We start from the raw sequence: 16,500 nt of genomic DNA on the forward strand, positions 1-16,500 counted from the left end.
AGTGGGCGAAAAAGAGACTCTTGATTCCTAATAATAATAATAACAAAAATGTTAAAAAATATAAAATTTTACGTAATTTAATAAATATATCCATATTTATAAATAAAATTAAAAATTTATTTTACTATGATAATTTAGATGTATATCATTATAAATTTTTATATAAAAAAATTATAAAAATTTTATTTTTAAAATAAATATACAAAATCTCTCAAAACAGCACACAAAATTATATAAAATATTTTTTCAAAACATAAACAGCAAGGTCACCTAACAATGATAACAATTATGAAATATGAAACAGAAAAATGAAGAGGAAGACGGAGAGAGAGACCCAAGGAGCAGGTGGTCCTCGGTGGCTGGGATTGGCTCATAGCCAGCGCAGTCGGAGGGACTCATAAAGTGACGCAGAGCTTCCATTCTTGCACATAACACCACCATCATAAAAAGACAAAAGTTCTCCTCTCCCACATGCTCCTTTTCTTCAACAATACTAATAATAATAATAATAACGAAGAACAGAACAAAAATTTTACCATCCAAAAAATTCATCATAGATTCCACTTCTTTTTCTGTCATTTTCCTCACCTTCCCCGCCCAGTTTCCTTTTCCTATTAGCTTGTTTTCATCTTCTACCTCCTCCTTAAGTTCAAAAATATATTTTGTCTTAGCTTGTTAACCTCTCTGTTGCTTTAAATTTTAAGCAATTTCTTTTTCCTTCGACTTCTCTTTTTTGAAACCTCAACTCTCTTCTCTGCTTTTTACGTATATGTAAAGTGTTTATGTTGTGTTTTGACAATCGTAGCTTGGATTTTTAGTAGCAGCCTTGTTTAAACATTCGCGCTTGAGTTACTCCTAACTTTTACTTTCTACAGTATTTCGTTTTCATGAATCGAATTGCTCTCCTCCCTTTTGAAGATAGGTAGCTAGGGTTCACTGCTGAAACCAGCAAGAAATGCCATCGGAGGAGAAACATGTCTCGATCTCCGAAGATGAGGTGCAGTACTCATTTGCTTTGGAATATAACGGCCCACCTTTGCCATACGATCTTCCTCGTGCCGTTCCCATCAACGTCGAGAAAATCCCTGTCGCCGCCGTGGTCTCCCAGGTGTCGCTTGGCGATAAATTTTCGTTGCCGGTTGTTCAGCCACTAGTCGCCCCGGATCCACTGAGCAAGAAATTTTCCAGAGAGCTAAAGTCCTCGGTTTCTCCAACTTCTGTGATTGCAAATCACAACGATCAAGATTGCGAATCCAAGGAATTGGAATTAGTATCTGACTCCACCGTTTCACCTACGTCTGTGATTGCATTCGAAGATAGATCCCGAGAAGATGCTGCTAATTGCGCGTTATCGGGGGAGTTGAGTAGCTCTAACTATGAGTCGGGTGAATTAATTGATGGGATTAATAGCTCGAGGCAGTTGGGTTCATGTTCTACTAGTCATGAGCGTTCGAGTATTATAGAGTACTCTGATAGTTTTGATAAGTCGGGGGAGACTTCTTCCGGCCTGAGGGTTTCAGATGGTGGGAAAGAGAGTGTGGATTATAATGAATTGAATCAATTACCCGACTGGGAATCCAATGAGTCCGTCTTGAGTATGGATTACCCATCTTCTCGCGTTTCTTCTCTCAAGACCGCAGATTGTAATAATGAGTCGAATGGCGATGTTAGGAGGGCCCCTGTAGTCACTTTTCGTGAAATTGAGTCGGATGATGATGTTGGCGAGGAAGAGTTTAGTCAGGAGGATCCCCAGGTTATGCCAGTTAAGAGAGAGCCTCAAACAAAAGGGAAGAAAGGGGCGTGTTACAGATGCTTTAAGGGAAACAGGTTTACCGAGAAGGAAACATGTCTTGTTTGTGATGCCAAGTATTGTAGCAATTGTGTGCTTAGAGCGATGGGGTCCATGCCAGAAGGAAGGAAATGTGTTCCTTGCATTGGGTTTCCTATTGATGAATCTAAACGAGGGAGTCTGGGGAAATGTTCTCGCATGCTTAAGCGGCTGCTTAATGATTTAGAGGTCAGACAAATAATGAAGGCCGAGAAGTTTTGTGAGGCAAATCAGCTCCCACCCCAGTATATTTGCGTGAATGGAAGGTCTCTTTGTCATGAGGAGTTGGTAACACTTCAGTCTTGCCCAAACCCACCAAAGAAGCTAAAACCGGGAAACTATTGGTACGACAAGGTTTCTGGACTTTGGGGAAAGGTGAATACCATATCCTTTTGATGCTTAGATTTGTTTTATATCTGTACTCATCAAGGACATTATTATTCTGTTGGGTTTAACAGGAAGGACAGAAGCCTTCAAAGATAATCTGTCCACATCTAAATGTTGGGGGTCCTATAAGACCAGATGCTAGCAATGGAAATACACAGGTTTTCATTAATGGACGTGAGATCACGAAAGTGGAACTTCGGATGTTGCAGGTTGAAGATTCTAGCAATGCCATGTTCATTTTGAATTTCTTGATGTGCTTTGATTGTTAAGACCATCTTGTTGAACACTGCAGCTAGCAGGGGTTCAATGTGCTGGCAATCCACACTTTTGGGTGAATGAGGATGGATCGTACCAAGAAGAGGGACAGAAGAACACAAGGGGATATATATGGGGCAAGGTATGGTTTGCGAGCAAAAATGTATCTTCATCTGTCTCTCTGATTTTTCAATATGCCCTTACCAACTGGAAATGTATTTTTCTAAATCTATTTTTCAGGCTGGAACAAAGCTTGTTTGTGCCATCTTGTCCCTTCCCATTCCTTCTAAATCTTTTTCAAGCACCTGTGGAGAACAACTCAACAGTATGGGGACTAGAACTGTTCCTGACTACCTTGAGCACAGAACTCTGCAGAAAATTCTTTTGGTTGGATATAGTGGATCTGGGACAAGCACTATATTTAAGCAGGTAATTTTCTTGGTTAGGAATTGGGTCTTGCTTTCTTGTTTGTGCAAAATATTTTCTGTAATAACTGCGCTAAGTAATCTCATTTTACGTAGGGCTTCCATTAGTTGCTCAGTAATAGATTTGACTATCAATGACCAAAGGTATAACAACTATGATCCTATAGTTTAAGCTATTTGATAAGTTATTTGAGGAATAGATTGGCTATTAACAGTCAATGTTAATGACTCCTATTGTATACGAAAATGAAATGAAAATGTTTCAGTTTCAGGAGGAAATCCTGCCAAAATGTGCACAATGTTAAAAGTGATGCCATGTACTTTCTGGCTACCATATTTTATTTGTGGTTAGTTTGACACTGTCTGCTAATATTTTCTTTCTCAGTAATATCATGTTTACCATAAGGCCCCTTCTCCCTGACAGTTTTTGTTATTGCATGGACTTACTATAGCACAATATGAAATAAATGCTGATTATTGATTACCATTACTATGCTAATTTGCTAATGCAGGGCGGATTAGGCTTAGACTTTCTAAATAGATTAGAAACTATAGTTCTTTAATATAAAACTACTGTACTATTTAGGAGTCAATTATTGTAATTCTGATAGCTTTAGGATCTTAATTCTTTTTAATACTTAGTGTTCTTATTTTTAAAAGTATTAGTATTTCTTAGTTGAATCCTATTTGGGGAAAGTTGCTCTGTAGGCTCACTTTTTTAGATATCTTGGTTATTCAATAGGGATTTATTTGAGAATTTTGTAAATATTTTGGTTCTATGAGCAACCAAACAAGTTAAAATTTGATATTTAAGAATTTTTAAGTATGAGAACTAAAAAACCCTCGATGTGGTGCCTCATTTTTGAACCTTGAACTGTATTGAAATTTTGAAAGGTTACTTAAACTGTTATCATATTGGGAAAGGTTACTTAAGAGGTATTGTAATACCTATATGATCTCACTTTTGAGATAGTTAAGTTATTTAATAAAATATTTCGAGAAGTATTCTCAATTTTCTACTGATGGGACACAATCAAACTCTTAATTTTGATGCTTAATACTTCTTAGGTCTAATGTCTAAGTTTTATATCCAAATCCTCAAGTAGACAATCTAACTTATTTGTCCTATATCAATGGGTACCAAATATAAAAGTTCCTATACCAAACACCCAAAACCCAACACCTTAAAAATAAATTTAAATACAGAACGGAAAGCCTAAACCTATAAGTCAACCGCTCTCAAATGGATCGCTACCCATAATTAGGAGGTGGTTGACGAAGCTTTCATCAAAGGCACTGGAAGCTTCCAACCGCTAGAATTCGAAACATGGGCTACGAAATTCACTAAAATAGAGCACACTCACTAGGAAGATGCACGCCCCTCTCTCGATCCAACATTTTTTGCAGTAGCTTCTCACACCACCAGCCGATCTACAACCCCGATCCATGATCTAGTCAGTTTCTAGAGACTTCCTTTGGTGACCGAAAGCTAGAATGTGAACCTTGCTCAGTTTCCGCAAAAACCTGTCGTTGCATGTAGTAATCTGCTGTAACTCCAGTAATTGCAGCTAAGGACTCCTATTCATGCACCTCCCAATCATTTAAATTTCTGCATACATTAACCTGCCAGCTGACCACACCATCAATTATCTTATATGTCTCATCAATCTGGATGCACTTAGACCGCGCAATAGCATAAATGCTTGGGAAAGTCTCCATGAGGCTCAAGTTATCAATCCAAACATCTTCCCAGAAACCTATGCGGTTCCCTTTACCCACACACCACTGAGTGCATTCGTTAAACTTATCCCACCCCATCAGAATTTTCCTCCATAAACCATAACCATGCAGACGGTTGAGTCTCCCTGCTAATAGCTCCCTATTTGCATCTTCCCATCTGGCAGCAATGATTTTCCTCCAAATCCCAACATCCTCATTAAAGTACCGCCAAAGCCATTTTCCTTATGGAGCGGCATTCATCTCCACAAGAGACTTAATGCCCAAGCCACCTCTGGATGCAGGTTTCTTCACCTCATCCATTTGACTAAGTGAAATCTCTTTTTGACCATGTCATCACCTTATAGAAAACAGCACCGAATAGACTTTAGTTTCTTTGCAACCTTCACCGGTATATGGTAAGAGTGGATAAATAATAGATGGGTAAGTTGGTGAGTGTGCTTTTTAAAGTGTGAGCCTTCCTCTTTTTGATAGAAATTTTCTTTTCCAGTCAGCCAATCTACTCTCAAAAGTCTCAATAATCGGCTCCTAAGTACTGGAGTCTTTTTATTTTGAACCCAGGGGAATACCCTGATAAATTATAGATAACTTGGCAGCTTTACAACTCATGATGCCAGCCAAATAATTCTCATCACTTGTGTCACCAAATCTGACCAACTTAGTCTTTCTTAGATTAACTTTAAGCCCATAAATCAATTGAAAACACATCAACACACACCTCAGATGTAGGAGATTTCTAGCCTTAGGTTGGCAGAATATTAAGGAGTCGTCGGCGAAAAAGAAGTGTGACACCTGAACAGCATTAGTGCCCTTTCCTACAGTTATACCTTTCAGCAAATTCAATTCGATAGTCTTATCAATTAGTGCATTCAACGCCTCCGTGACAATTAAAAACAGTAACGGAGATAGGGGGTTACCCTGATGCAGCCTGCGCGATCCAGAAAAGAAAGTGGATGGCCCGCCATTAACCATTACAACAAAAGATGTAGTAGAGATATAACTGTTTATCCACCTAATCCATCTATGCCCAAAACCTATTCTTTTCATCATGTACTGAAGAAAGTCCCAACTTACATGATCATATGCCTTCTCAATGTCAAGTTTGCACAACACCTTTTTTTCCAGAAATTAAGTCATCTACCACTTCTTTAGCAACCATAACCGCATCCAAAATCTGTCTACCACCCACGAATGCATGTTGACACTCCCCAATAATTTCCCCTAAGATTTTTGAGAGTCTATTTGTAAGGACTTTTGCTATTAATTTGTAAATACATCCTACAAGGCTAATAGGTCTGAAGTCTTTAATCTCCTTAGCACTGCTCTTCTTTGCAATTAGAACAATGAAAGTTGTGTTAAGGGACCTCACAAACTTGCTTGAATCATATAAGTCTCTAAACAGTCACAAAATCTCCTCCTTGATCAGAAGCCAAAAATCTTGAAGGAACTTCATATTAAAAACATCTGGATCCAGTGCTTTGTCACCGTTACAGCATTTGAGGCTGTCCAGCACCTCAGATTCAGTAAATTCACCTTCCAGTAGTTGCCGGCTTGACTCAGAAATGGTCTTATAGTGTATCCCATCAAGTCTGGAGCGCCCAAGTCTCTCTTCCGTATATAACCCGGAAAAAAACTCCTTTACAGCCTCCCTCATGGCGCTATTACCTTCAACTTCTTGTTGTCAATCCATAATTCACCCAAAAAATTGCATCTTCCTCTGTGACTCGCCAAAGTATGGAAGAACTTAGTGTTGTGGTTACCTTCTTTTAACCATTTCTGTCTAGATTTCTGTTTCCATGAAACCTCACCCTTGCACATCAGTTTAGCCAGCTTGATTTTTAGATCTTCCCTCTTCACCCTCTCTTTCCTCGGTCAAACCAGAGACTTCCTCTTTGCTATCCAAATCCCCCAGGTCGTCAAACAAGCAGTTAAGTTCCTCCCTTTCTTTTTTCAGTTCAATCTTTTTCCATTCTTTAATCGCGTTTTTGAGTGCTTTTAGTTTACAGGCTACAATGTAGCTAGCTTTGCCCTGAACAGAAATACCTTTCCAAGTCTCCTCAACCAAACTTCTAAAACGGTCCGCCCCCAACCATCTATTATCAAGTCTAAAAGGAATGGGGCCCCATTGGATACCATCAGCAACCAGATACAATGGGAACTGGTCCGATATTGGATGCTGTAGTAATTTCTGAATCACCCAATTGAGTAACGAAATAAACTGGGTAGAAATGACGGAGCGATCAATTCTAGACCAGTAGGGCAAGGTGCGTTGGTTGGACCAGGTCCTCCTGCCCCCTATCAGTGGCATATCCATGAACCCCAGGCTATCAATAGCATCAGAAAATTCATCGGCAATAGTTGAGGAGAAAATGTTGCTACTACTCTCTTCTCTTTTCAACACCATGTTAAAATCCCCACCAACTATCCAATTTTCACCCCCAAAACGTTTGGCCTCATCCATATCCTTCCACAACTGCACCCTTTCCTCTTTAGACCCACGACAATAGACTCCAGCGAAAGTCCAGTTGAGTCCACCCCAGCAGTTACGAAACCGGACAGACCGTGTAGTCACCCCCTGAACCACCCCCAAGCATTGGACCTCCCGCATTATGATGATACCACACGTAGCTCCCCTTGTTGGAATAGTATGCCAACCCACATCCAAAACATTCTATAATCTTTTAATAACCTTATCAGTATAATCTTCCAGCTTTGTTTCTTGAAAGCAAACAATACCCAACTTCCACCTAGCAAGGCATCACGCAGAATCAGCCTTTTACCCCTATTGTTTAGACCTCTAACATTTCAGGACACTATTTTGTTAATCATTAAGACAAAATTTTAACTCCCTCTGACCTCCTCCCCCCTAACCTCCTACTATCATAGTTCACTGATGATTCAAATCTCATAAGTTCCCTCTTAAAGCCTACGCTCTGTTTTCTCTTCTTTTTTGTTGTATCATTTTCTTTTTTCTTTAACTTAGAGACTCTCTTTTCAATTTCAGTAAAGAAAAAAAAAACATAATCTTCCATACCAGTAAGAGGAATACCCATCATGCTGCTGAACTTTTGGACGTTCTCCAGGACCCAAATCGAACTGCTCAGACCATTTTCCTCTACCAAGTCCACCCCCTCCAGGGTCAAAGACAGAATCTCCTCAATTTCTGGGTCATGCAGCGCATGCATCGCTTGCACTTCATCTTCAACCAGAACTAATGCCATTTCTTCTTCTCTGTTTTCACTCCCATAACAAGATTCCATTTCACTTTCCAATTCCTTAATATCACCCAACTCATTCTCAGAAACGTATGGGGTAGAGATGTTAGGAACCTGCTCTCGACACATCACAGAGCGATCATTCAGCTAAGGCTCTTGACCTACAAACTCCTCTGATGCAAGAAGATTGATCATCATGTATTGCGATTCGGGTTCTAGGTTTTTCAAACTCGAAGATTCCCCTCTAAAATTTATGCTATTCACCGGTCTCCATTCTTTTTTTCCTTGTCTATGCTGGATGGCCCTGATATTTCTTGTCTTGTCAACATGGCCATTTAGCTGTCTCCTTTCTTGAAAATCTTCCCCTACCCTTGGACCGTGATCCAGGCACCTGTCGTGGCCCCATTTGTTGCGGGCCTCTCCTATTGGTGTTTGGGCCATTCACAAATATTTGGGCTTGTTTTTTAACATTTCCTTTCGGGTTTGCCCGACTCATGCCTCGATTTGAATTCAATCTGGGTTCCTCTTGGCCTACCCCCTTCTTGACTTTCTCCTCTGGTCCATTGCATGTCACAGTCGCCGCAAACGATTTGGAGATAGCCACCGCCGATAAAACATGGATTTGCTCCAAACAATGTGTACATTTAAACACTGCTCCCCACGTGGTGGTTTGGGTGTGACCCATAACTGATTCCTCACGTTTTTGGGCTTAGCTCTCGGATCAAGATTAACTATAGGCCGCTTAGCCAAATCAAACACTGTCTTCATGAACAGCCACCAACTCCCTCCCTCCATATCATTTGGTATGAAAATTCTTTTTGCATTGCTTCCCCGAATCACTGAAAGAGCCAAATAAGGACCTCTTCTATTGCTTCCAAAAGAGAGCCATAGGTCGTAGTTGCATTGGGCAAGGCGGTTCGCCCATGGGAGTTTGATGTTACGCTAGTAGAATTCCTCCAGCACCATAAGCAGCCAGTTACCTCCTCCAGATTTAGGAAGGTATACGTTCTGTATCCTCTCCCATTCTCAAAGATCCATAATCCTTCAGACCTCCCACCCTCCTAAATCAGATCGAAAGATTTGTTCTCTATTTTAAAAAATCTTTGACCATTTGATTTGAAGTGCCCAAAAGTATGGTCGGCCCCATAGGCCGACCGTAGGGCACTGAAGCGAACGATTAAAAGAAAAACGAGAGAAATATAGGTAGATCTAATTGAAGCGAATGGTTAAGCGACCATTATGAGTTTATATCTAATTTGTTTTGTTTCAAAGAATCCTCCCAATCATGGACTCGGGTATTTCACATGAGGCAATCGTCCACTCTTCTTGGGAGAGTTATAACTGGGCACTCATCCCTTCTAAGACACATTACTTGTATGAGTAATAAGAGTTTTAAAGATTCTTAATACTTGATTATTTATTCTTCCACAACCGAATACAACTCTTTTTATGAATGGTTTTTAACTTCGAGTAAATCTCTTAAGGATTCAAGAATCTTTATCCTACCAAGTATGACCAGGTTTCAAAAGATTTACATCATCAAAATTGAGAGTTTTTATTAATTTAGAGTTTTTATTGACATAAGAGAAGAAGAATTCTATTATTACAAGTCTTGGCTGGGATTACACTCTTCTTCACTCCATGGATTGATTTCAACTCCAATTAGAACAAGGGTAAGAGTTCTTATCCCTCAAGCTCAAGGATTGGATCCTATTTTATCTTCAAGGCTGGAAATCATTAAATTAAAAGAGTCCAAACTGAGCATGATACTTCAAGGTGGAGTCGGTACAATGCTTGAAGATTCCAACGACTATTCAAGAGTGAAGAGTCATAGTTTTTGTTAATTTAGAAGTCTTTATTTTATTATTTTATTAAGGCTCGTAGATAAGCTTTAGAGATCTTTAAGAGTTTGATTTCCATTGTAATTCTTATGGACTACATCTATAAGTAGACCCTCATTCATTGGTTAATTTAGAAGTCTTTGTTTTATTATTTTATTAAGAGTCCTAGATAAGTTTTAGAGATCTTTAAGAGTTTGATTTCCTTTGTAATTCTTATGGACTACATCTATTTTTTTTTTTGAAATAACTTATGACTACATCTATAAACAGGTCTCATTCATTGGCTGTATTGATATCAAAGTTTGAGATCAACAAAATTAAAATTCTATAGTTTTGGTTAGCTGTTGACTAAGTTGTTTTTTGAGAGGATTCTTCAACCATCTTATTTAGTTGAGAATTAGTTCTAATTATCCAAGTAATCTTTTACAAAATAAATAATTAAAAAAATAAATTAGGATTAAATATATTTATTTACAGATGTTATTTTTGTTTATGAGCTGTACATTTTGTGTAAATGGAAGGTGTCACCAACAAATTTCCTCAACCAGAATTTTGTTAGAATTTCTTCAGAATTTGTTAGGTTGTTAGAAGTAGCAGATTTATATATATATATATATGTGTGAATCATTCATCAAGAAAATGAGAAGCAGAATATTTTCCTTTCAATTTTCTTCATGGTATCAGAGCATATCTGATCCAAGAAGAAATCAAACCCTATTGAGCCGTAATCAGAAATGGCCTCAGGTGAGCTTCCACCCTCTCCACTAGAAGTTTCCTCTGGTTCTTATCACCACACAGCAACAACAAGAGTTGTAAGTGAGCTACCATCATCCTATATCACAGGACACAAACTCGACGGCAGCAACTTCCTTCAATGGTCGTCGTCTGTCCGTCTCTTCATCTGCAGAACAGGGCGTTATGGGCACCTCACTGGTGAGCTCGTGCCTCCTCCAGCGTCCGATGCAAATGCACAAACCTGAGAGATCGAAGACATGAGCTTTATTCCAGCAAGCAAAATTTCTCTGCAATATTTGAAATCGAGTCAACTCTCCATAACCTTTGGCAAGGAGAACTCAGTGTCACCCAGTATTACAGTATCCTTAGTCGAAGTTTGCAGCAGATGGACGCCTTTGAGGAGCATCGCTGGAACTGTCCCAAGGATGCAAAAAACTTCAGAGCCTTCGTGGAAGAAAAACGGGTCTTCAAATTTCTGCTAGGGTTGAACAAAAATCTCGACGCGATTCGGGGACGTGTTCTGAGCACCAAGCCTTTGCCGAGTCTTTAGGAAGCATTTTTTGAGGTTCGACGCGAGGAGAGTCGTTGGAAGATCATGATGGGAGAGATTGACTAACCTCACCCGACTGAAAATTCTTCAGCTCTCACAACCCGAGCGATTGACAGTCGAACGAAGAAGACAAGGTCCTGGTGCGATCACTGTCGGAAGCTAGGGTACACTCGGGATTGTTGCTGAAGCTTCACGGCAAGCTAAGTGACTGGAAACCACCTTCGGGTGAGTGGAAAACGTCGAAAGTGGAGGTCTCAGCAAGCATCAAGGAAATCACGTGATGGCTGAGGAAGTAATTTCTGACGAGATGGGAAAAGACTCATTTAACCCTGAGCAGTTGGAAGCCCTCCAATGTATTTTGTCCAAGAAATCTCACTCGATCAGTGTCTCTGTGGCACACAAAGGTACTATTCTTGCCTTATCTGTTTTTTCAGAAAAAGGACAGGTGTGGGTGGTAGATTCTGGAGCATCTGATCATATTAGTGGAGATTTTTCAATATTCCAAAATTACAGAAGATATGAATATACCTCCTCTCTACCTACAAATTCCACCACCAGACAAACCTTCCCTGGATATTGAACCCGAAACATCACAAAAGAAATCTGAACCAAGACCAGTTATAGAAAGCACATTACCTGCAACGAGTGAGCTACGTGTCTATACGAGAAGAAACAATGGAAAAGCACCTGAATCATTCAAGCACTGCCATAAATTCACTGCTGATCCTGCTAATGTAATCTCTGTATTAACTCTTGATTCCGTTGATTATAATATTTTTATTGCTTTGAGAAAGGGTACTCGGACATGCAGCAAACATCCTATACTGGACTATGTTTCATTGGACAAATTATCCTCGGAACATCATGCTTTTGTGTGCAAGATAGACAATAGCTCACCTGAACCCAGAACAATACATGAGGTCTTGGAAATTTCAGAATGGAAGTTAGCTGTCCTAGATGAGATCAAGACACCTGAAAATAATGAGACATGGGAACTAATTGATCTTCCTCCAGGAAAGCGTCAAGTGGGATGCAAATGGATCTTTATAACCAAATATAATTCAGATGGGAGTGTGAATTGGCTTAAGGCTCGTCTGGTAGCCAAAAGCTATACACAATTATATGGTATAGACTATCAGGAGACATTTGTACCAGTTGCTAAGCACAATACTATTCGGGTACTCCTCTCACTTGCATTTAACTTTGACTGGTCACCGTATCAACTAAATGTAAAAAATATATTCCTTAATGGTGATTTGGAAGAAGAGGTGTATATGAACATACCACCAGGGTTCAAATTAACTGACAATCCTCATAAAGTGTATAATTTGAAGAAATCACTTTATGGGCTAAAACAATCTCTAAGGGCATGGTTTGACAGATTTACAAGAATTATAAAACATAAAGGATATGAACAATGTCAATTCGATCATACATTGTTTGTCAAACACTGCATCTCAGGTAAGAAAGATATTTTGATTGTATATGTTGATGATATCATTCTTACAGGAGATCACCTTGAGTAGATTCAGAAACTTAAAAATTCCTGGCCAAAGAATTTGAAATAAGAGATATTGGGTTACTAAAGTACTTCATCGGTATGAAAGTGGCTAGATCAAAAAGAAGGATTTCAGTTTCTCAACGAAATTACATTCTAGATCTCCTAAAAGAGACTGAGATGCTAGGAAGCAAACTCGCTAACACCCCGATAAATTCAGTCATCAAACTTGGATACAGAATCAGTGATAAAATGGTTGAGAAAGGGAGATACCAAAGACTTGTTGGAAAACTTATTTACTTAGCTCACACAAGACCAGACATCAGTTTTGCAGTAAGTACAGTAAGCCAGTTCATGCATTAGCCAATTGAATATCACATGAGAGTTGTGTATCGGATTCTAAGGTATCTTAAGGAGACTCCAGGACAAGGTTTATTCTTTCAGAAGATAGACAGAAGAGGTGTTGAAATCTACACGGATGCGGATTGGGCAGATTCTACAGATGACAGGAGATCTACATCAGAACATTGTACCTATATTTGGGGTAACTTGGTTACCTGGAGAAGAAAGAAATAGTCAGTTGTGCCTCGCAGCAGTGCAGAATTTGAATTTAGAGCGCTTGTTCATGGTATTTGTGAAGGTGTATGGTTAAAGAGAATACTTGAAGAATTGAAGGTTCTCAACAATATGCCTATGAAAGTATGGTGCGACAACAAATCAACAATCAGTATGGCCAAAAATCCAGTACATCATGATAGAACCAAAAATGTGGAGATCGATCGTCATTTCATTAAAGAGAAATTGGAAGATGGGACTATAACTCTGATGCACATTCCAACGAATCAACAGATCACAGATATTCTAACGAAAGCTCTTCCCAAGAGAATATTTGATGACATAATATCCAATCTAGGTTTACTCAAAATATACGTAAACTAGATTGATGGGGAGTGTAGAAAATAAATAATTAGAATAATAAATTAGGATTAAATACATTTATTTACAATTGTTATTTTTGTTTATGAGCTGTACATTCTGTGTAAATGGAGGGTGTCACCAACAAATTTTCTCATCAACCAGAATTTTGTTAGGATTTTTCCAAAATTTGTTAGGTTATTAGAAGTAGCAGATTTGTATATATATGTGTGAATCATTCATCAAGCAAATAAGAAGCAGAATATTTTCCTCGCGATTTTCTTCAAATCTCGTGCCGGTTTGTCAATTCTTATTACTTTTTCCAATTGTCTTAGTTTTCAATTATAGGTTGATTGTGGATTAAACAGGGAAGATTTGTTTATGGATTAAATTTTTGTGCTAAATTGTATGTTGGGATTTGATCACATTGGTTGATACTGGGTTCCGCATCAGGTTTCGTTGTAGGGAAGGATAGAACGGAGGTCTCTCACATCTAGTTTGCAGATGATATTATATTTTTTCTTCTGTATAATGAGAGATTGGTCAAGCCTTGTTCAAAATTTTGAGAGTATTTGAAGGCTTCATATATACTACAATAAAAGTTGTCTGAAGGGGATTGATGTGGAGGATAACGTTATTGGGGATTTGGTAGAGACTATCTGAGTGTAGTTGGTTGTCCTGCTTACCTACTTAGGTGTTTTATTGGGGTAACCCTAGGTCAATGCCCTTCTAGGATGAGATTGTTAATAGAGCTTCGAGAAGTTGTGAGCGTTGGAAGGGTAATTTATTCTATTCAAGTGGTAGTGCCGCTTTAATCTAGGTTTTGTCTCTATTATTCTTCACTATTAATAACTTTTCCTTGTTTAGATCCCTTTGGTTGTAGCCGTGAGCTTGGAGAGTGTTTGATGCAGAGTAGGAAGCTCCTAAAATGAACATATTTCAATTATAGAAAATATGAGGCAAAATCAATAAAGAAATAAATGTTTTGGGAAATTAATTAAAGGAATAGGAAGATTTAATTTTCTTTTCTAAGTTTTGGAAAGTTTAACTAGAAAGGGAATGGGAAGCTTTGCCCCTTATTTCCTAGATTCCTATTTTCTTAATTCTTTCTATTTAATTTATTTTCTTATTTACTAGATTTTCTAGTTTTTCCATTTTTGATGTATTTTGGTGCCTATAGATAAGGTACCATAACTTAATTATAGATAGACTATTCATGATAATTATTCAAATATTGAGATATTGTTTTAATTATTGAGATTTGAGATTCCCAAGTATTTGGTTTTTTATAAAATTTCTATAAGTTTTCCCTATCAAATACCTCGGTTTTCCATTGGGCCAAAAATTTAAAGACAGCGGAGGGTGGGAGCCAATTATTAATCTCTTTGAGAAAAGACTTGCTAGCTGGAAGAGGGGTTTCCTTTCTAAGGAGGGCAGATTGACACTGCTTAAAAGTACTCTCTCCAACCTCCCAATTTACTACTTATCTGTACTCACCATTCCTGCTTAGATGGTGAAGCAATTAGAAGCTATTCAGAACAGATTTTTGTGGGGTGATACCGATAATAAAAGAAAGTTTCATCTTGTGAACTGGGATGAGGTTAAACTTCCGATGCGAATGGGTGGTCTTGGGGTTAGATCAATCACAAAAATGAACAAAGCTCTTCAAGGGAAATGGATCTGGAGATTATTGAATGAGGATGACAGTTTGTGGAAGAGAATCATTAATCTTAAATGGATGAGAAGAGACAATGAGGGTTGCCTCAAACTGCCAAGCAGACCAATGGTATCAGTGTTTGGAAGAGCATCTTGAATGTTTTCAATGCCTTGAGTGCTAATATTTATTGGGAAATCAGAAGAGGGGATAAAATTTATTTCTGGCATGATACTTGGTGAGGTGAAGCTACCCTGAAAACCAGATTCCCAAATGTTTTTGCCATCGTGCAGGAAAAATATCTTCCTATGTGTGAAGCCTTCTGTCATTCTGGCATTTGTTCAGTGGGTGTTAGCAGACATCTAAATGACTGGGAATTGGCTGAATATGAGAATTTCTTGCTAATGATGGCGACTGTTCACTTGGTGGATAAGGAAGATAGAATCAGATGGAAGCTGAATAAAAGTGGCAGATTTACTGTCAGTTATTTTTACAGATATCTCACCTCTGGTAATGGCCTGGGCAGCAACACTTTCTCTTTCAGAACCATTTGGAAGGCTAATGCCACACCTAGGATCACTTTTCTTTTTGCCTGGGAGGCGGCAAAGGAGTGTATATTAACTGTTGAAAATTTGATGAGGAGAGGAAGATTTATGGTCCATAGATTTTTTTTTATGTAAAAGAGACGCTGAGAGCTGCAATCACATTCTACTTTTGCTGTCCCTTCTCTATCAAATTATGGTCTCTTGTCTACAGCTTAATGAATATTAAATGGGCTATTGCTGGCTCTATTAGCAATGAACTGTTGGCCTGGGATGGCCTTGCGCAGAATAACCATGGTGCATGTTTTATTCTATTAACAATCTTTTGGACTCTTTGGAAAGAAAGAAATAGTAGGGCCTTTGAGGATAGGGAGGATACTTTCGTAAATATTAAAAATAAATGGCTGCATTCTTTTGACTCCATTCTTTTGGGACATAACTTGCATACTTTTAATGATATAAGAGAAATTGTAGATACGCTCATTGACATGTAAAGCTGCTTTTTGTACATAAGTGGTACCCCATTGGTGTCTCTCTTTCAATACATTTTCTCTTTTTTATTTTTTAAAAAATAAATTTCTATAAATTTTGTCTTTAAGCTCTTTGTCTTACATCAGATGGTATCATGGTTTAAATTGGACTCACATGCCTGTCCTAATTTACTCGTTCCAATTTTACAAAATACAATCCTACTTCCTCAAAGGAAAGAACGAACCTTGAAATCCTAACATAGTCGGCAATAGCAACAAAGAAAGAAGACATCAACAGTTGGCCAACGCGAGTTCCGGCCATCGGCGGGAAGGTGGTCGACACTGCCTTTCTTGTTGATTTTGGGGGGTGCCAATTGGCTTCTCCACCAAATTTCAGCCCCTACTGTTTTCGGGGTCTGCCTTGCTCACCATAAACTCATTAGACTGC

The 16,500-nt window shown here is 38.6% G+C and overlaps 1 protein-coding gene across 1 annotated transcript in view; it reads left to right on the forward strand.

The window, feature by feature from the left end:
• Positions 1 to 302: 302 nt before the first annotated feature.
• The window catches only part of XLG1 (extra-large G-protein 1), a 31,354-nt gene continuing 15,156 nt past the window's right edge, over positions 303 to 16,500 (forward strand). Inside the window, exons 1-4 of the mRNA XM_088217948.1 lie at positions 303 to 2,203; positions 2,287 to 2,424; positions 2,508 to 2,612; positions 2,711 to 2,899. Of these exons, the coding sequence (XP_088074074.1) occupies positions 956 to 2,203; positions 2,287 to 2,424; positions 2,508 to 2,612; positions 2,711 to 2,899 (1,680 nt within the window). The 5' untranslated portion in view covers positions 303 to 955. The remainder of the gene's footprint in view (positions 2,204 to 2,286; positions 2,425 to 2,507; positions 2,613 to 2,710; positions 2,900 to 16,500) is intronic.

The sequence above is a fragment of the Carica papaya genome, chromosome 4 (genome assembly GCF_054855325.1).
Source record: "Carica papaya isolate Zhongbai chromosome 4, ASM5485532v1, whole genome shotgun sequence".
Classification (NCBI taxonomy): domain Eukaryota; kingdom Viridiplantae; phylum Streptophyta; class Magnoliopsida; order Brassicales; family Caricaceae; genus Carica; species Carica papaya.